Here is a 21,355-nt window from a genome sequence, read left to right as displayed (position 1 = left end):
TTCGTTAATAAATGTACTTTGAACTCTGGCTAAATGGAAGTACCTCTATTTTGAGGCTGAGCCTTCTGGCTTCAGACTCTGCCGCTATAGGAAACGGTTGGCTCACAAATAGAGAAAGCTTGGAGACAGTGTGCGAGGGAGGATAGGTGGGTGATAGAGAAGGGACGTGCTCAGATCGATGGTTTATTTTAACGCAAGGAGTATTATGAACAAAGCGGATGAGCTTAGAGCATGGATCAGTACTTGGAGCTATGATGTGGTGCCCATTACAGAGACTTGGATGGCTCAGGGACAGGAATGTTTACTTCAGGTGCTGGGTTTTAGATGTTTCAGAAAGGACAGGGAGGGAGGCAAAAGAGGTGAGGGCGTGGCACTGTTTATCAGAGATAGTGTCACGGCTGCAGAAAAAGTGGACGTCATGGAGGGATGTCTATGGAGTCTCTGTGAGTGGAGGTTAGGAACAGGAAGGGGTCAGTAACTCTACTGGGTGTTTTTTATGGGCCGCCCAATAGTAAGAGCGAAATTGAGCAGACAGGGAAACAGATCCTGGAAAGGTGTAATAATAACAGAGTTATCGTGGTGGGAGATTTTAATTTCCCAAATATTGATTGACATCTACCTGAAGCAAGGGGTTTACATGGGGTGGAGTTTGTTAGGTGTGTTCAGGAAGGTTCCTTGACACAATATGTAGATAAGCCTACAATAGTAGAGACTGTACTTGATTTGGTATTGGGAAATGAACCTGGTCAGGTGTCAGATCTCTCAGTGGGAGAGCATTTTGGAGATAGAGATCATAATTCTATCTCCTTTACAACAGCATTGGAGAGAGATAGGAACAGACAAGTCGGAAAAGCGTTGAATTGAAGTAAGGGGAATTATGAGGCGATCAGGCAGGAACCTGGAAGCTTAAATTGGGAACAGATATTCTCAGGGAAAGGTATGGAAGACATGTGGCACATGTTCAAAGGATATTTGTGTGGAGTTCTGCATAGGTACTTTCCAATGAGACAGGGAAGTTATGGTAGGGTACAGGAACTGTGGTGTACAATGGCTGTAGTAAATCTAGTCAAGAAGAAAAGAAAAGCTTACGAAAGGTTCAGAGAGCTAGCTATTGTTAGAGATCTGGAAGATTATAAGGCTTACAGGAAGGACTTAAGAAGGAAATTAGGAGAGCCGGAAGAGGCCATGTGAAGACGTTGGCGAGCAGGATTAAGGAAAACCCAAAGGCATTATACAAGTACGTGAAGAGCAAGAGGATAAGACGTGAAAGGATAGGACGTATCAAGTGTGACAGTGGGAAAGTGTGTATGGAACCAGAGGAAATGGCAGAGGTACTTAATGAATACTTTACTTCAGTATTCACTATGGAAAAGGATCTTGGTGATTATAGTGATGACTTGCAGTGGACTGAAAAGCTTGAGCATGTAGATATTAAGAAAGAGGATGTGCTGGAGCTTTTGGAAAGCATCAAGTTGGATAAGTCACCAGGACTGGATGAGGTGCACCCCAGGCTACTGTGGGAGGCGAAAGAGGAGATTGCTGAGCCTGTGGCAATGATCTTTGCATCATCGATGGGGACGGGAGAGGTTCTGGAGGATTGGAGGGTTGCGGATTTTGTTCCCTTATTCAAGAAATGGAGTAGAGATAGCCCAGGAAATTATAGACCAGTGAGTTTTACTTCAGTGGTTGGTAAATTGATGGAGAAGATCCTGAGAGTCAGGATTTATGAACATTTGGAGAGGTAGAATATGATTAGGGTTAGTCAACATGGCTTTGTCAAGGGCAGGTTGTGCCTTACGAGCCTGATTGAATTTTTTGAGGGCATGACAAAACACATTGAAGAAGGAAGAGCAGTATATGTAGTGTATATGGATTTCAGCAAGGCATTTGAGGGCGTGACAAAACACATTGATGAAGGAAGAGCAGTATATGTAGTGTATATGGATTTCAGCAAGGCATTTGATAATGTACCCCATGCAAGGCTTATTGAGAAAGTAAGGAGGCATGGGATCCAAGGGGACATTGCTTTGTGGATCCAGAACTGGCTTGCCCACAGAAGGCAAAGAGGGGTTGTAGACGGGTCATATTCTGCATGGAGGTTGGTGACCAGTGGTGTGCCTCAGGGATCTGTTCTGGGACCCTTACTCTTTGTGATTTTTATAAATGACCTGGATGAGAAAGTGGAGGGATGGGTTAGTAAGTTTGCTGATGACACAGAAGTTGGAGGTGTTGTGGATCATGTGGAGGGCTGTCAGAGGTTACAGCGGGACATCGATAGGATGCAAAACTGCGCTGAGAAGTGGCAGATGGAGTTCAACCCAGATAAGTGTCAAGTGGTTCATTTTGGTAGGTCAAATATGATGGCAGAATATAGTATTAATGGTAAGACTCTTGGCAGTGTGGAGGATCAGAGGGATCTTGGGGTCCGAGTCCATAGGATGCTCAAAGCAACTGCGCAAGTTAACTCTGTGGTTAAGAAGGCATACGGTGTATTGGCCTTCATCAATTGTGGAATTGAATTTAGGTGCCGAGAGATAATGTTGCAGCTATCTCGGACCTTGGTCAGACCCCACTTGGAGTACTGTGCTCAGTTCTGGTTGCCTCACTACAGGAAGGATGTGGAAACCATAGAAAGGGTGCAGAGGAGATTCACAAGGATGTTGCCTGGATTGGGGAGCATGCCTTATGAAAACAGGTTGAGTGAACTTGGCCTTTTCTCCTTGGAGCGACGGAGGATGAGAGGTGACCTGGTAGAGGTGTATAAGATGTATAAGATGATGAGAGGCATTGATCATGTAAATAGTCAGAGGCTTTTTCTCAGAGCTGAAATGGCTGCCACAAGAGAGCACAGGTTTAAGGTGCTTGGGAATAGGTACAGAGGAGATGTCAGGTGTAAGTTTTTTACACAGAGAGTGGTGAGTGCTTGGAATGGGCTGCTGGCAAGGGTGGTGGAGGCGGATACAATAGGGTCTTTTAAGAGACTTTTGGATAGGTACACAGAGCTTAGAAAAATAGAGGGCAATGGGTAACCCTGGTAATTTCTAAGGTAGGGACATGTTCGGCAGAACTTTGTGGGCTGAAGGGCCTGTATTGTTCTGTAGGTTTTCTATGTTTCTACATTCACTCTAGCTTTGCCTTTTAATATTCGATAGGTTTTAATGAGATTCTCCCTCCCCCCCCCCCCCCCCAATTCTTTTAAACTGCAGTAAGTACAGGCCCAGAGCCATCAAACGCTCTTTATACATCACCCTTTTCATTCCTGGGATCAGTCGAGAACCTTCTCTGTACCCTCTCCAGTGCTAGTACTTCTTTTCTTCGACAAGAGGACCAAAATCAGCCATCTGTTTTGCTACCAGACGTGTAAATACACTAGACCAGGTTTATACTAACATACAAGTACATGTAAACAGTTCCTCAACCCCACATTGGGCTCTCAGATCCCTTATCTGTTACATTAATTCCAGCGTACAAATCACTGATTAACAGGCTGAGTCAGCTGTAAAGGTGGTGAAGACCTGGCTTCAGGGGCAATCTCAGCACTGCAGGACTCCTTTGAAATTAGAAACGAGAGAACGTTTAGGGAGGCTGCTACCTGTGGTAACCATGTAGATGTCAAGGAGTATGTGGATTCTATGACCAGCTACGTAGAGAAGTGTGCTGATGATGTTACCCACACGAAACACATCCATGTGAAGGCAAATCAAAAGCCGATGGCTTACTGCAGAGGTGCGCGCATAGCTGAGGTATTGTGATGCTGCCTGTAGATCGGGGGTCACGACAGCTCTTAGGAAAGCAAGAACTGTGTTTTTCCACTCTATCAGAAAGGTGAAATGGGAGCTATCTCAGAGAATATACAACCTCTTCTGCGATATCAGAGACACAGGTGCATGTAGCGAGGAATTCAGAGGATTACAGAGTACAAGTCTACCCTATGCATCGGTGACCAGAAATCCTCACTCCCCAACAGGCTGAATGTTTTTTATGCCCAGTTTGATGTACAGAACAAAGTGCTGACGAGGAAAACACTGTTCCCCCAGCAGAGCAGACTCTCTGGGTGAAACTGAGGTGAGGGAGGCCCTCGCCAGGGTCAACTCATGCAAGGCTGTGGAGCCCAATACCATACCAGATTGGGTTCTGAAGGACTGTGTAGCCCAGCTAATTGAAGTGCTGATGGATATACTCAACATTTCTCTGGAATAGTCTATTGTCCCCTTGGTTTTCAAGGTGGCAACCATTATTCCAGTGCTGAAGAAGGTGACAGTAACCTGCCTAAATGACTATAGTCCTGTGACATTAACATCAACCCTTATGAAATGCTTCGAACAGCTCGTCATGGAATGCATTAAAGCCTTTCTCTCGGCTACGTTGGACCCTTTCCAGTTCCCTAATCTCTCATGTTGATCCACTGACAATGCCATAGCCTCTGCCCTCCATTCTGTCCTGTCCCACCTGGAAAATACGGTTCCATGTGCCAGGCTGCTGTTTATAGACTTCAGTTAGGTGCTTAGCACCCCAAAAGCTGGTGGGAAATTGGAATTGCCCAACAACAAACCTTCATGAGGATCTGCTGGAGAAGCTACGCGACCTCGGCTTTCTTTGCGGACCAGGCCTACAGTCCTTGGTGTCGCCTGATGCCAGTGGCCGGGTGTGAAGATGTCGTAAGCGGTGTGCGAGGAAGCGGAAGCACAGCAAGCCGACAGGGGTCTGTGCTAGGCTAAAACCAAACCCTAACCAGCTGGCTCTCCTGTCCATTCTGCTCTCCAATTTCCGCTCCTTGGACAATAAATTGGACTACATCCGACTCCAGCGGACTACTTGGCGGGAGTTCAGAGTATGCTGCGCTTTCATTTTCACAGAAATGTGGCTTAGCACAGAGTTCTAGACGCAGCCATTCAGCTAGACGGCTAGTCTTGTTTCGGGCCTACAGAGATCCAGCTCTGCGGTAAGGCTCGCGGTGGTGGCTTGTGTGTATACATCAACACGGAATGGTGCACGAGCTCTGTGCTGGTCTCTAGTTACTGCTCATCACTAGTAGAGTTTGTGACTGTTAGATGCAGACTATTTTATTTACTACGGGAATTCACCACTGTCCTTTAACATTCCCCCCAGCGCTAATGCTAAAGAGGCGCTGTATGAACTGTATGGCGCTATTAACAAACTGCAGAATGCACACCCTGATGTGCCTGTTGTCTTGTTTATTATTTATTGTACTGCCCTGCACTGTTTTGTGCACTTTATGCAGTCCTGTGTAGGTCTGTAGTCGAGTGTAGTTTGCCATTCCTCTATTATTACCTATCCTGAGTCATTTTCCAGTGGTCTAATATCTATTCTGGCCTCTCTTTTTATATATCTGAAGAGAAACATTTGGTATCCTCTTTTAAAAGCTTCCTAATCTTCTAACTTCCTACTAATGTTTTCTATATTATATATCCTCTCTTGCTTTTATGCTGTCTTGACTTCCCTTGTCAGCCATGGTTGCCTCATCCTCTCTTTAGAATGCCACTTCATCTTTGGGATGTATCATATTCTGCGACTTCCGAATTGCTCCCAGAAACTCCAGCCATTGCTGTTTTGCTATCATCCCTCTTAGTATCCCCTGCCAATCAACTTCTCTCATGCCTCTGTAAATCCCTTTACTCCACTGTAGTACTGATACATCTGTCTTTAACTTCACCATCTCGTACTCCAGGTTGGATTCTATCATATTATGATCACTGCCTCCAAAGTGTTCTTTTACCTTCAGCTCCATAATTAAATCTGATTCATTACACAACAGCCTATCCAGAATTGCCTTTCATCTAGTGGGCACAACCACAAGCTGCTCTAGAAAGCCATCTTGTTGGCATTCTACAATTTCCCTCTCTTGGTATCCAACACTAGCCTGATTTCCCAAACCTGCCTGCATATTGAAATCCCCCATGACTATGGTAACATTGTTAATTTTACAAGTATACTATCAGTACTTCGATACCACCAATACTTTGATGTTCAAACTTCCAAAGCATTATATTTCATGCCCCTTATTGAAGCAACCAGAAGTAAACAGGCATTTGGAAATACATAGCATTTAAATATATCTTATTTCCATTACGCATTACACCACTATTGCTACACTACCTACTTGCTTTGTTACATGTGGGTTTCCCAGAATGTAAGTAACACTTATTGCATTTAAAGTACATGTGACAAATCAAGACTCAACAGTCTTTAGGACCCTCCTATATAATAGTTAACTTTTTTTGAAGCTTTTGTTATAAACTGGTGAGCCCTCTTTAAAGCAGAGCAAGACATTTCAGTGATGATACAATAATATTCAAGGTAAGCATAGCTGAATCTGTTTAGGGAGTACAACTGTCCTCCAATTTAAGTAGTGTTGACCTGGAAGTAGAGATATACAAAAGACAAAGCATAACAGGATCAAATACTGTTGTACATCATCGTTAGTGGTAGTTACAATTGTAATCTACACATTTCCAATCACTTTTGGAATTCAGAAATTCAGGCTGCATGTTATTCTCTCACCTTCAACTTGCAAAGAATATAGAAATCAAATAATTGGCATAGCCATTTCTTATTGCCCAAATCTAAATGATCTTGAGAAGGTGGCAAATTATCACTCTGGACCACTGCAGCTTATGTGGTTAAGGTACTCACTATTATTGCATTGTTGATAAACAATCCTGGGACATAACTCTTTACAAGAAAAAAAAGTTTTATTTCAAACTCAGAATATTGTGTGATTTGGAAGGAAGTTTGCATATGTCCTCTTGCTGCTCTGTGTAAGGACACAGTGGAATAACTATGTGGAGACTTGTTGCACTGCATTTTGGAAATGATATATTAACTCCATAAAAATGCTGGATAGAATGTTGATTAAGTTATTCTGAATGGTGTCAAACAGAATGTCCATAGAATTCCACTCATCCAGTCAACAGCACAGTATTCACTCAAACACTACTGTGTTTCTGATTGCATAAGGGAATCAATTAGGGAGTGGTGACTCACTCAAGACATTGGTCATCCATCAAATTGAAAGACCACCATGCTTAGTTTAGTGCCGTGCATCCTTTCCATGATCTGTAAATTTCTCACCTCTCCGCTTAAGTCTGTGCCCTCTAGACTTATTATAAATTTTATAATTTTATAATCTCCATAAGGTTACTACTTGGTCTCCCATGTTCCAACGAGAATAAGCCTACCCAATCTCTCCTTATTACTACAGTCCTCGATTCCAGGCAGCGTTCTGATAGCTATCATCTGCATTTGCTCCAGCACCATCACATTGTATTCGTAGCAAGGCAACGAAAACTACATAATTCTTTAAAGAGAATTAGGAACACCAAGTTTCTGGGAGTGCACGTAATGCACAATCTCACCAGGATCCTCAATACCACCTCTTTGGTCAAGAAAGCATAGCAGTGTCTCCACTTTCTGAGGAGATTGAGGTGAGCAAGGCCCCACTCCCTATTCTAACCAGTATTTACGGAACCATCTTCAAGAGTATCCTGATCAGCTGCACCTGTCTGGTACAGGAATTGCAAGGTATCTGACCACAGCCCAAAAGGAAGGATCGCAAGAACTGCTGAGTGGATCGTTGGAGTCGCTCTTCCACGTATCAGAGATAATTATCCAGATACTGCACACTCGGGGCCCTTAGCAATGTGTATGATCCCTCCTACCCATCCAATAATTTCTGCTCCCCCACCCCACCAATCATCAGGCAGGAGACACCATAGCATTAGGATAAAAACTGTTAGGATGGGAAACAACTTCTTTCTCAAGGCCATAATCCTACTGACTCCCTGCTGCCACCTAGGTCTCATCATGTACAAAGCACCAGTAGCGTTATACTATTTACTTTGCATCTTCTGTAGTAAATGCACCTTATTATTTGTTAATTTATTTGTGGTAAGATTACTTTTATGTTGTGTGTGTGAGTTATATGTTGTGCACCTTGCTCCAGAGAAACATTGTTTCATTTGTACTGTATGTGTACTGTTGAACTGATCTTGGACTTCTTGATTCATATAACCAACAGCTTCCAAAGCCAGTACTACATTCTGCTCACAATAATCTGAATTATTTACTAGGATTATGTATAATTGTGAGGGCTGGAATTCAGTAGAGAATGTAAATTTGAATATCTGATGAAAAATGATATAACTCCAAAAATCTACACCTGCCTATGCTTTGTGTCTGTTCAGTGAACCATTTAATTGAACTACATTATCTTAACAATGTATTTAATTAGCTAGATCATTCAATAACTAAAGGAAATTATATGTTTCCTTAAAATTCATCAATTAATTTTTGTTTATTGTGAAAGGTGACAGCTATTTTGTTCACTTGTAGATTGTGTTAACTGTGAACCTGCCAACCTAATCATTTAGTATCAAAATCTGTATGTTTAATTCCAGTTCGCTCTGCAATTTTTGATTGCTTAGAAAAATAAGTATGAAATTGAAAATGTTATACTGAAAGCATGCAACTGCAAGAGATACACCTCATGTTCTTTCACCTCTTCTCTTCTTGCCATCATCCAGGGATCCAAGTAGTATTTTTGGGTGAAGAGCAATTCAGCTGCGTTTCATCCTGTCTAGCGTATGGCATTCATTGTTCATAATGTGGTGTTGTATATGTTGGATAAGCCAAATACAGATAGCTTACTTGCTTTGCACAGCACCAGCATTCAGTACATGAGTGATCCTGAGTTTCCTGCTATTTTAGTTCCCATTGCACTACCGCTGTGACCTTTCTCACTGTGCTGTACTGAGTACAGTGAGGTGTAACTTATGCTTAAGGATAACACCTCATCTTTTGTCTGGGCATTTTGCAGCCGGCAGGATCAAATATGAAATTCTCCAACTGTAAAAAACTCATTCTTTCTCTCTGTCAGTATCAGAACTAGCCATTTTTGTGTGTCATCAGTTTGGCTCCGTTTTCCCCTTTTTTATTAGGATTGTCTGGTTTGCTGGATATACGACCGAGCTTTCAACTAACAATATGTAACAAAGACAAAGAAGTGTGATGGGTTCTACTAAAAGTCATTTGATACTATCCTATTGGAGATATTCCCTTTGCTCTATCTATCCCAACCTCATTCTTCTCTGCTACTGAATGCTACATTGTTATCTGTCTACCCCAGTTCTGACAAAGAGTCTCATGCTTAGTGCAGTAAAATTGGACATCAGTGAGAAATCTGGAAGTGAGGGCATTATAACCATTATCTTCTCATGCAGATACTGGTTCATCTGCTGTCATCAAGTTGTGCTCATTGTAGTCATAGAGAGATATAGTATGGAAACAGACCTTTCAACCCACTGAGTCTGTGCTGACCACCAACCACCCACCACCCATTCATATTAACAATAATCCAACCTTATTCCCACTTTATTTACTCTGACTATATTCACATCCAAATTCTATCCCTCACCTACACTAAGAGCATCTTGCAGTGGCCAGTTCACTCACCAAACCATGTGAAAAGAAACTAGAGCATCTGGAGAAAACTTGCAGTTCCAGCTTGGCACACCATACCTTGAGTGGAATTGTGGGAAAGCAGGTAAAATATGCAAGAAAATTGTGGCTAATTAGAAGATACCTCAGGGGAGCTTCTGAATTCAAAATCCTTGGGCTCAGATGTAATTGTGTTAGCATTCTCCCCTCCCCCCCCCATTGGCAACTATAAAAGGGAAGGGTTTAATAATGAGGAATAAAAATAGGAGACATGTTTGTCATAAATATCACTTATACACAATTGTCATGTTTACAGTGAATCTGATGAGCAATTAAATGTCTCATCGTGAAGGGATGGCTCCCACATTATCATATTTAGATTGTACTCTTAAAAAGGAGAGTGAAAAGAGAAGAATTTAAAGGGGACCTGAGGGGAAAGATTTTCATACAGAAGATAGTGGGTACATCATTTAAAAGCTATTTAGACATTGGAACGGCTTAGATCAGATAGACAACTTGGTCAGATGAGCTGGACTAACAGGCCTATTTCTATGCTGTGTAATAATGACTGTAACCACTGCCTTACCTAGAACTACTGTATATCGCACAGCTAAAGTGATGTGCTATGGGCTATTTCAAATTATCTTTCAGATAAATAAAATGCATTTATTTGCCCACATCTGCACTGTAAGAACACATTGCTAATGTTGAAAAAAATATACGTACAGTGACTTTGTTCAGATAAATAAGTATTTCAACCAGAGATTTTAATCAGGTGAACTGAGAATTTTTGCTTGTGTATTACGTTCTTTTTTTCACAGTAGAGCCCCAAAATTCAGCAGAAAAACTAATAATACAACAACTGAAATGAGAGCAGTTCAAAAGTATTTATTCCCCTTTGCTCAGTAGTTAGGTGAGCCACCTCTCGCAGCCATTACACACAGTAGTCGTTTTGGATAAGTCTATTAGCTTTGCACTGTATATGATGGAGCACGATTTGCCCATTCCTCCTTTCAAAATTGTTCAAGCTGTGCCAGGTTAGTTCTTGTGCAGCAGTGGACAGCAGTCTTGAGGTCCCGCTGGAAATGCTTGATCCGATTAAGGTCAGAATTCTGACAGGGTCACTCAAAGACATCAATTTTCTTTATTTGGAGCCATTTCATGGTTGCTCTGGCAGTGTGCTTTCGGTTATTGTCCTGACCAGTTTAAATTTTTTGGATGAGGCTAGTGTTTTTTTTTATCCAGGATCTCTCTGTATTTAGCAGCATTTATTTTCCCCTTTCTGGTCAATCCTGACCAGATTTTCAGTCCCTGCTGCTGAAAAGCATCTCCATAGCATGATACTACCTCCTCCATACGTTACAGTAGGGCAGGGTTCCCCAATTAGTTTTCCACAAGGGCCAAATTGTGTCAAGCATGCCAAGCCAAGGGCCAAAACATCCAGGTTTTTTTTCATCGCGCCAGTAATTTGTTTTATGGGCAGATGTTGTTGCTGCTATTACCATTATTATTATTAGTAGTAGTAGTAGTAGTGTTGGCATGTGGCCAAGTGGTTAAGGCGTTCGTCTAGTGATTTGAAGGTCGCTAGTTCGAGCCTTGGCTGAAGCAGTGTGTGTGTGTCCTTGAGCAAGGCACTTAACCACACATTGCTCTGCGATGGCACTGGTGCCAAGCTGTATGGGTCCTGATGCCCTTCCCTTGGACAACATTGGTGGTGTGGAGAGGGGAGACTTGCAGCATGGGCAACTGCTGATCTTCCATACAACCTTGCCCAGGGCTGTTCCCTGGAAACCCTCCAAGGCGCAAATCTGTGGTCTCATGAGACTAATGAATAGAAGAAAAAGAAGAAAGAGAAGGAGAGAAGAAGAAAAAGAAGAAATAGTAATAATAGTAATTATTATAATTATAATTTAGGCCTGGGATTCTCAAAGCCTGTGTTGTGGGTCACGCAAGAAAAAAATGCACCCTTGAAACAAAATAAGTCCAAAATGAACCATTTAATTATGACTCTACCTATCACAACTGTCAGCTGTCACATTGAGAACTCATCTGGGACTTAAAATACACACACACACACACACACACACACACACACACACACACACACACACACACACACACACACACACACACAGTAAACATGGTAGTCTTCACCACTTCACTTCCACACAAAGAGTTTTAGTAGTACTGCCTTTTCCACTGTTTCTGTTCTCGTATTTAATCTATTTGTTCTTTTTAATTAAACTATGTAACATTTGAAGTATGAAGTGTAACTGTAAGTGAAATTATCAGTACAGGTGTCCCCCGCTTTTCGAACGTTCGCTTTATGAGACCTCACTGTTACGAAAGACCTACATTAGTACCCTGTTTTCACTTTCAGAAGGTGTTTTCACTGTTCCGAAAAAAATCAGCGCACGCGCCCTGAACAGCCGCTCTCCCCCGGATTCGGAACGGCATTGCTTTAACACGTTGCATTGAGCAGCCGTTTGCAAGATGAGTTCTGATATCTTGGAAAAGCCTGAAAGAGCTCGTAAGGGTGTTACATTTAACGTAAAACTAGACATAATTAAGCGTTTTGATCGTGGTGAACGAAGTAAGGACAAAGTGAGTTTGACTTGTGGAAGTTGACGAAGATGATGTTGAAGAGGTTTTGGCATCCCATGACCAAGAACTGATAGATGAAGAGCTGATGCAATTGGAAGAGGAAAGGATAACAACCGAATGCAGTGGTGAAATGAACGTGAAGCCACTGCGTGAGATTTTCGCTGCAATGATAAAGTACAACTTAACTTTTGAAAGGGGACGTTGGTTTAGGGGATATTTGCAAAATGGTTTCAGTCCTTACAAAGAACTGTATGATAGAAAAATGCGCGAGGCTCAGCAGTCAAGCAAGCCTTCCACATCAGCCACAGCAGGCGACGAACCGACCTTCCGACATCGAGGCGGGCAGTCATAGGAGAAGATGAGCCGCCTGCTCTAATAGAAACAGACGACGAGATAACACCCCAGTGTCCCACCACCCCAACACCCAGGCCGTGGACAGATACAGTACCGATTCGCGGAGAATGCAGCAGTAACCGGGAGACATACAGCACATCTTTAAGAAAAAAGCCAAAATAGACATTCTAATTAATTAGGTGCCGCCCCACATGTAAATATCGGCCCAGATCAGAGGCGATGCAATCGGCACTGATCTGAGCCGACAATTACGTGTTGGGCGGCACCTAATTAATTAGGATGTTTATTTCAGCTTTTTTCTTAAATATGTGCTGTGTGCCTCCTGGCTACCGCTGGACTCCTGCATGCCTCGCGGCAATGTATCGGTCGGCAGCCTGGAGGGTGAGGGCCACTGCACCACCCAACCTGCGACGACTCAGTCTAACACATCATCGGCAAGCTGTCTTCCCGATTCCGGTAAGTGATACTACACTGTACATACATTATTTCTACTTTATATCGGCTGTGTATTTTTACGTGTTATTTGGTATGATTTGGCAGCTTCATAGCTTAAAGGTTACTGGAGAGCGCTTGTGTTAGATTTTCGCTTCGGCGAACAGTGCCGGCAATGATTGTGGAAAAGTATTTCTACTCTAATATAGGCTGTGTATTGATCGTATCATTCCTGCTTTTACTATATGTTACTGTTATTTTCGGTTTTATGTGTTATTTGGCGTGATTTGGTAGGTTATTTTTGAGTCTGCGAACGCTCACAAAATTTTCCCATATAAATAAACGGTAATTGCTTCTTCGCTTTACGACATTTCGGCTTACGAACAGTTTCATAAGCCGCTCTACCTTCGGATGACGGGGGAAACCTGTATTATTGTTGTTGTAATATTATTATACCACAGTAAAATTGACAAATGGACAAAAATTAATTGATTCACTCACCAGTCAGTGAGAGAAGTGACAGCGATGGGATGAGGCAATCCTTCTGATGTCGGGCCTGTATTCTGTTGTGGCAATCCTGAGGCGCTGGCCAAGATGGGCATTGCAGAGTCTGTTTCCATCGTGCTTCTTGATAGAGTTCATTGAAGAAAACGATGACTCACATTTGTACGTGGAGGGGAACAGTGTGAGTAGGAGCATTGCAATAGCTCTCGTGTTTTTGGATTGAGCTTGGGGAACCACATTGATCCAAAAGTCACTCACCCCAACGTCCTTGTGTTGTGCTTTGAACAAATCAGATGTTCCCATTTCCAAAACCTCCATCTGAAGAGTTGCCTTATCTATGGAAGGCAGCAGCGTTTTGGCCTCTGCAGTCCACTGGCTGTCAGCCAAAATGGAGAATAGCTGTCTTAGGGAGAGGAGGATGTCACCTGAGAGTTTAGGGGAGCTTTCAAATCGTTCCCTGAAGTTCTCTGCCAGGCTGGTCACAAAATTCTTCATCATTGGATCCTCCCGCATCTTGTTCTTCTTGCAATGCTCCCGCAGACGTGGAAAGTGCAACTTTATCCCGTGAATGTTTCTTTCCAAAAGGTTCAGCTTTGACCGGAAAGCTTCACGTGCGTGCCCATGTCTAGTCGAGGACCATAGAGAGTGTGCAGTAGGTCGTGCGCTCTACGGGGGCGTAGGTCAAGTGTACGGTGCAGGATGAGGTTAAAATGAATTAAAGCAGCGCACGCTTTATTTATGTGTTATGACAGGTACGTTCACGTAAGTGCCAATGGGTCGGCGCAGTCCAGACATTTGGTTCTCGCGGTCCAGACCTGGCCTGCGGTCCGCCTATTGGGGTTGTCTGCAGTAGGGATTGTGTTACCTGGCTGATGCGCAGTATTAGATTTATACCACAGGTACCTTCTTCCTGGCATTATCAATGAGAAGAGGGCATGTCATAGGTGATGGGGTTCTTAATAATGGACACTGCCTTTGTAAGGCACCGGTCCTTGAAGACAGAGGCTAGTACCCAAGATGGAGCTGACTAAGGCTACGTCCACACGATGCCGGATAATTTTGAAAACGCCGGTTTCGAGTAAAAACGACAAGCGTCCACACTGTTTTTTCAAAATATCTCTGTGAACATGAGATGGATATTTGGGCGAATCTCCTCCTACTGAGCATGTGCATGCCACACAGAAAACAAGCGAAGAGGAAGCGGTATACTTGGTGCGTGTTTGTCCAGTTACAGAGTAGAAAAACTTAAAAGGAATTGCTCTTGGCTCTCACGCAGGAGGACTTAAAACTAAAAAAAAAATACTGGAGCGTATGGAGGCAACCGACAGGGAGTTCACGGACAGTATGATCCGCTGATGACGAGCATTGAAAAACTGACCAACTCTGTTGCATTAATAAAACACCTTGTTAAATGTATAAAGCATGTCGGCATCAGTGTTATCTTGTATTTTCATACAATGTTACATTAGGCTGTTACACATCTATTGTCAGAGAAATACTTGCATAAATAGGTAAACCACCTTGGTTCTTGGTTCTTGATCGTCCAAAATATTCCGCATGAAATTTAAACTGGAGGTGGCGGAGGGTATTTTCTGTCCTTACCTTCATACAAGCAAGGACAGAAAACAGGGCAAGCTGAGTATACTTATTTATTCAGTAAGCTATGGGTCAAAGTATTTGGTGAGTTCATTTCTAACTCTTCTGGCTTCAGTCTCATTGCCGTCTGTTCTGAAATTGTTAGGTTCTGTGAAGCGCAGAATCAAATATCGCTGTGATGATTGTACGCTGTAGTATCAATTGTTTGGCGACAATGAAGTAATAATAATAATAAGGAGAAAACAATGAAATGCCGCACTGTCGCCATCTGTTCCGACACGTCATGACAGCAGTTTTAAAAAGCTCCAGTTACCCTGTACACACTGCAACGGATATTAGGCGTTTTCAGATTTATTCACTCTGGAGACCGTTTCTGAAAATCTCCGTTTTCGGGGGATGAAAACGCCGTTTTAGTGTGGACAGAGGGTCAAAACAAAGAGAAAAAGCTTTGTTTTCAAAATTATCCGGCGTAGTGTGGACTTCGCCTAATTTTACAACTTTCTGTAGCTTTTCTCAGTCCTGTGCAGTAGCGACTACCGTTCCCCCCACTCCTCCCCCATACCAGACAGTGATGCAGCCTATCAGAATGTTCTCCATGGTACATCTATAGATGTTTTTGAGTGAATGACACAAATGTGTCATTTGTGTCAACACTGTTTGGGGAAGGGCTACGGGCAGCCGAGGCACGTGCTGTGGCATTGGCATAGTGGGCCAGAAAGCCTATTTTTGTGCTCTATGACTTCATGAGTTAATGACAAAATGTTACTTACATAGTATTAGTAGAAGAATAAAACTAATAAATATGTCTGACCTACTGTATATACTGGAGCTCATTGCATTTAGGCGTGTGTACAATTATTTCTGTTTGTGTGATTGTGCAGAGCTGTTATTGTCCGAAATGCTTCAGTATTTTTCCTAACATTGATATCTGGATATAGGTAATCTGGATCTAACTGGCCCAACTTGCATTTAATAGTCGTTCCTTGTTATTCTTGAAAAGGTGAAAGCAACATTCTTTATTATTGGGGAAGTATTTTACCTGGTTTCTGTGCAGATACACTGCTTCCCCATTAATGTTAGGTAGGGAGTTACAGGATTTTGACTGAGTGAAGGAGGAACATTTTTATGCAGACAAATTGAAGTTGTATGTCAGTTAAACAGAACTCTGTTGGAGGTTGGTGCACCTGCTGCCTTGTCCTCGTTGGTTGGAAGTAAGTCTTTGATAGATCTGCACGCTGTAGCCATGGCAGTGTGGGTGGGGTGGGGGGAAATCATTTTTAAAGCAGATAGATGAAAGCTGAAGCTTATAAGATAAAAGTGTGTTCTGGCCTGGATGGTAACCATGTTGTTGAATGCTATTGCATAGGCACTCATCAAACTAAGTAGAGTATATTCTATCACACTCATAACCTGTGTTTTAGTGATAATGAAATGTTTATGAAGTCACCTTTTATCCAAAGGTTTGGCCTGCTAATCTGGAGATGGATTCATATCCCACCATGACATCTGATGTGTTTATAAAACTTAGTCAAATTAGCACGCCATAACTTGCTCTGCACAGACCCATGCTGGACATCCCTAATTAGGCTATGGTTTTCCAACTGCTCATAAATCCTATCCCCAAAGATCAAAATCAGAATCAATTTTATTATCACTCATATGTCACAAAATGTGTTGTTTTATGACAACAGTACAGTGCAATACATTAAAAATTATTATAAGTACAATATAAATAAATAGTGTGAAATAAGCATTGCAAGGCAGCTTTCATGGGTTCATAAACCATTCAAAAGTCTGATGGCAGTGAGGAAGAAGCTGTTCCTAAAATGTTGAGTGTGGGCCTTCCCACCTCTTCCCCTTCCCCTCTTCCCTCTTTCCCCTTCCCCTCTTCCTCTTCCCCCCCTCTTCCCCCCTCTTCCCCCCTCTTCCCCCCTCTTCCCCCCTCTTCCCCCCTCTTCCCCCCTCTTCCCCCCTCTTCCCCCCTCTTCCCCCCTCTTCCCCCCCTCTTCCCCCCTCTTCCCCCCTCTTCCCCCCTCTTCCCCCCTCTTCCCCCCTCTTCCCCCCTCTTCCCCCCTCTTCCCCCCTCTTCCCCCCTCTTCCCCCCTCTTCCCCCCTCCCCCTATTTGCCAAGGACTTTTCATTGCCCTTCCTGGCTATCCTAATTCCCATCTTGATTTATCTTTCAATTTGTTTAAAATCCTCAAGGGCCCCATTTGATTTTAGCTTCCAAAATCTTGCATGTCCTTTTCTTCTTGACTATATTCACCACATCTCTCAACATCGAAGATCCCCTTCCTTTTCATCCTTGTCATCCTTGAATGGCATTGAGAACTTGTCAACTGAGGCACCTTTTCAAGCAGCTTGATATCGGCCCTAACTTTCTGCTGAGTTGTTATTTCTTGTTTAAATATTGTATTTTTCAGTGTTCTATTTTTCAAATAATGCTTTCTTACCTTTCCTCTTCCAATTGCATCAGCTCTTCATCTATCAGTTCTTGGTCATGGGATGCCAAAACCTCTTCAACAACATCTTCATCAACTTCCACAAGCCAAACTCACTTTGTCCTTACTTCATTCACCATGATCAAAACGCTTAATTATGTTTAGTTTTATGCTAAGTGCAACACTCTTAGGAGCTCTTTTAGGCTTTTCCGATAACCTTAGAACTCATCTTGCTAACGGCTGCTCACAGGCACGTGTTTAAGCAATGCCGGCGAGAATGCCATTTCGAATCCGGGGGAAAGCAGCTGCTCAGGACATGCGCTGCCTTTTATTGCGTGCTGATTTTTTTCGCGCGCTGCCTTTTTGCGTAACAGTGAAAACACCTATTAGCGAAAACAGGGAACTAATGTAGGTCTTTTGTAACAGTGAGGTTTCGTAAAGCAAACGTTTGAAAAGTGGGGGACACCTGTATTATGTTTTATCTTGCATCTGGTTGATCTGCAGACTTCTAGAAAAAGTCATTAAAAAATGATCCAGCCTGAGGAGTCCTGGCTGATTATTTGCTTTATTTGGTAAAAAGGTTGATTGAAGCACTCTGCTATTTTTCTGACTGAGCTTGATGTTCTCAGTATAAAGTAGGGATTACATCACACTTTCTGGAAATACAGTGGATACAGTTTAATTGGACCATCAGTTAATCAGGAAGCCACTTATTTGGGACAACTCTGAAAGAACAAGAACTAATCAAGAAAATAGCCAGGATTCCCTTCATTTATTTTGGATTCTATGCTGCTTAATTGGGACAGGAGACTGTTGCCAAACCGTTTCTAACCAGTGTCAGTCATGTGCACTTGGATGACTGCTAGACTCTACTTGTGCTTAGAACGAGCAGTGATTTTTGTCATTGATATTTGGCAAGAAATGCAGTAAGACAATTCAGAATTGTTTTGTTTCAAACATTGAGGCTTAGTGATGCCGGAAATGGCCAGGACTGAAAATAAAATGACTTCACTACTTCAACAAGTTAGGAATCACAAAGAATTTGAAGATATCGGCAATCATCCTGAATGTTGCAATGAAAATAATGATTTAGAGGATGCAGTTTTCCAAAGCATTGTGTGAAGCAGTCCATTATGTACACTAAGCATCTGCGCTGATTGTATTAATTTACAGTCAATCAAAAGAACCTGGCAGTGTACCCTAGATGAATTCCTCCGTCATAACCATTAGGAGCTAATATACAGTTTTATAGTACTGTCGTACTGTTCTAATTTGTTGTGCTTGAAGGTAAGGGAGGAGGTGAATGGGCAGGTGTTGTGCTTTGGCAGCTTGAAGGGATAAGTGTCAGGAGGGAGATTAGTGAAGAGAGACGAATGGACAAGGGAATCATGGAGGGAGTGATCCCTGTGGAGAGTGGAGGTGTGAGTTTGGTGGTAGGATCCCTTTGAAGATGGCAGAAGTTGCAGAAAATGCAGAAGCTCACAGGTGCTTAGTAAGGACAAGAGGAACTCTTATCACTGTTAAGACAGTGGGAAGTTGGAGCATCGTTATCTGGGAATGGAGGAGATGTAGGTGAGAGCACCATCAATGGTGGAGGAAAGGAAACCTCGATCTTTGAAGGAAGAAGATATCTCTGATATTTAAAGTTCAAAGTCAATTTTATTATCAAAGTACATGTGTGTCATCATATATAACCCTGACATTATTTTCTTGTGGGCCTATTCAATTAATCTATAGAATAATAACCATAACAGAATCAATGAAAAATTGTCCAACTAGGGCATACAAACAGAGTGCAGAAGACAACAAACTATGCATATGCAAAAGAAAAAATAATAACAATAAGTAAGCTATAAATATCGAGAACATGAGATGAAGAGTCCTTGAAAGTGAGTCCATTGGTTGTGGAAACATTTCAATGATGGGGCAAATGAAGTTGAGTGAAGTTACCCCCTTTTTGTTCAAGAACCTGATGGTTGAGGGGTAGTAACTGTTCCTGAACCTGGTAGTGTGAAGGCTGAAGCTATTGTACCTTCTTCCTGATGGCAACAGCAAGAAGAGAGGCGTGTCCTGGGTGGTGGTGGGGGGTCCTGATAATAGATGCTGTTTTCCTTCGACAGCATTTCGTATGGAGGTGCTCAATAGTGGGGAGGGTTTACCCATGATAGATTGGTCTGTATCTACTACTTTTTGTAGGATTTTCCACTCAAGGGCAATGGTGTTTCCATACTAAACTGTGATGCAGCCAATGATATCCGGGAAAGGAAAGCCTCACACAGGGAACAGATACACTGGAGATGAAGGAACTGAGAAAAGTGAATAGCACTTTTACAAGAAACAGGGACGGGAAGAGGTATAGACAAGATAGCAATGAGAATCGGTAGGTTTATAAAGGATGTCAGCTGACAGTTTGTCTCCAGAGATAGAGACAGAGTGATTGAGAAAGGGGAGCAAGTTGTTCAGAAATGGACCAGGTGAATTTAAGGCCAGGGTGCAAGTTGGAGGCAAAGTTGAAGAAATTGATTGTTAAGCATGGGAGAATGAAGCAGCACCAATTCAGTCATCAGTATAGTGCAGGGAGAGTTGTGGAGCATTGCCAGGGAAGGTTTGGAACATGGACTGTCTACATTGCCATTGAAAAGGAGGGTTAGCTGGGGCCCATTCAGGTGCCTGGCTGCCCCTCGAGTCCGGAAAGTGTGAGGAACCAAAGGAAAAATTGTTGAAGGTGAGGACCAGTTCTGCAAGATGGAGGAGGGTAGTGGGGTGGGGTGAACTGGTTGGTTCTTTAATCGTGAAAGAAACCGAGCTTTAAGGCATTCTTGATGGGAAATAAAAGTGTATAAAGATTGACATCCATGGTGAAAATGAGGTGGTCAGGACAAGGGAATTGAAAGTGAGGAGATTGAGAACATGAGAAGTGTTGCAGATGCAGGTGGGAAGGGACTGAACCATGGGGGATAGAATCAAGTTGAGAATCATTGGCATGTCAGAACTCTCGATGTGACCATATTAGTTATTTAGATTTACATTAATGCATCAAGATTTGGAAAAATGGATGTAAATTTATTCATTTTCTTTAACTGTTTTGTAGGCCATCAGCTAATTAATACCCAGTAATCCTACACTGTAAATGCTCTGTTAAATACCAGAGTTCTTCAGATGCTCCATTACACCAGCTGAGAGTAATGGCTAATCTTGTTCAGTGAATAATTGTGTATTCTCAAATGTACTTTAAACCAGGTAAAAAAATGTGCTGAGGGAATAGTAATATTCCTTGTGATGAAACTACTTCGTGATACGTATTTTATATAAAATATTCCTAAATTTAACATCAACATTCTGTTATGTTGAATCTTTTAGTCCAAGTAAATTAAAAACTAAAATAGCAGATTAGATGTGTGAAGAAAGTATTCAAATACCAATACAAAGATTGTAAGCAGAAAAACAGAGCATTGTAAACAAAAGAAAATTAATCATCTGTGTCTTTTTTTTTGACTAGGTTTTCTACCTTTTGGGAACAGTAATTTTAGACACCTAGTTCTTTGGAACTAATTTATTTTTGTCCCTTGTGTTGTAATTGCACTCCAAGAAACACTGTAAGTCAGCAGCCACTAATTAGCAGAGAGCATACACACAGAGTATTAACTAAGAAACAAATATTCATGCAGTACTCTATTTCTCTTTGTCTATCAAGATGCATTGCAAATCAGTCACAGTGATTGTACAGGAAGAAATAAAGGTTGAATATATGTAATTCTGTAGGAAGGGGTGGCATGTGCCAAGTTGGCGATAATCTTCTAAAAATCTGTAAATTATCATTGATTAATGAATTAATAACAATAATTATGGATCTTTTTAAGGAAAACTGATGAGTCCTGTTGCTTATTTACATGTATTCATTGCATCACTATTAGTAAAAGTATAACAGAGTCTGCTTGAGATAAATGAAGCATTTTAGAAGCCATGTT

The 21,355-nt window shown here is 42.1% G+C and overlaps 1 protein-coding gene across 6 annotated transcripts in view; it reads left to right on the top strand.

Annotated features, from left to right (window-relative positions):
* The window catches only part of phf14 (PHD finger protein 14), a 268,298-nt gene that overhangs the window by 168,053 nt on the left and 78,890 nt on the right, over positions 1–21,355 (top strand). The window contains exon 17 of one of the 6 annotated variants that reach the window (XM_072253396.1): positions 11,837–12,551. The exons of the other annotated variants lie outside the window; for them this stretch is intronic. Within the exon in view, the coding sequence (XP_072109497.1) occupies positions 11,837–11,921 (85 nt within the window). The 3' untranslated portion in view covers positions 11,922–12,551. Of the gene's footprint in view, positions 1–11,836; positions 12,552–21,355 lie in introns of those variants that run through there. 6 annotated transcript variants of the gene reach the window in all.

Source organism: Mobula birostris, chromosome 3 (genome assembly GCF_030028105.1).
Source record: "Mobula birostris isolate sMobBir1 chromosome 3, sMobBir1.hap1, whole genome shotgun sequence".
Taxonomy (NCBI): domain Eukaryota; kingdom Metazoa; phylum Chordata; class Chondrichthyes; order Myliobatiformes; family Myliobatidae; genus Mobula; species Mobula birostris.
The sequence above is the reverse complement of the archived record's forward strand: the minus strand, read 5'-3'. Positions and strand labels throughout refer to the sequence as shown.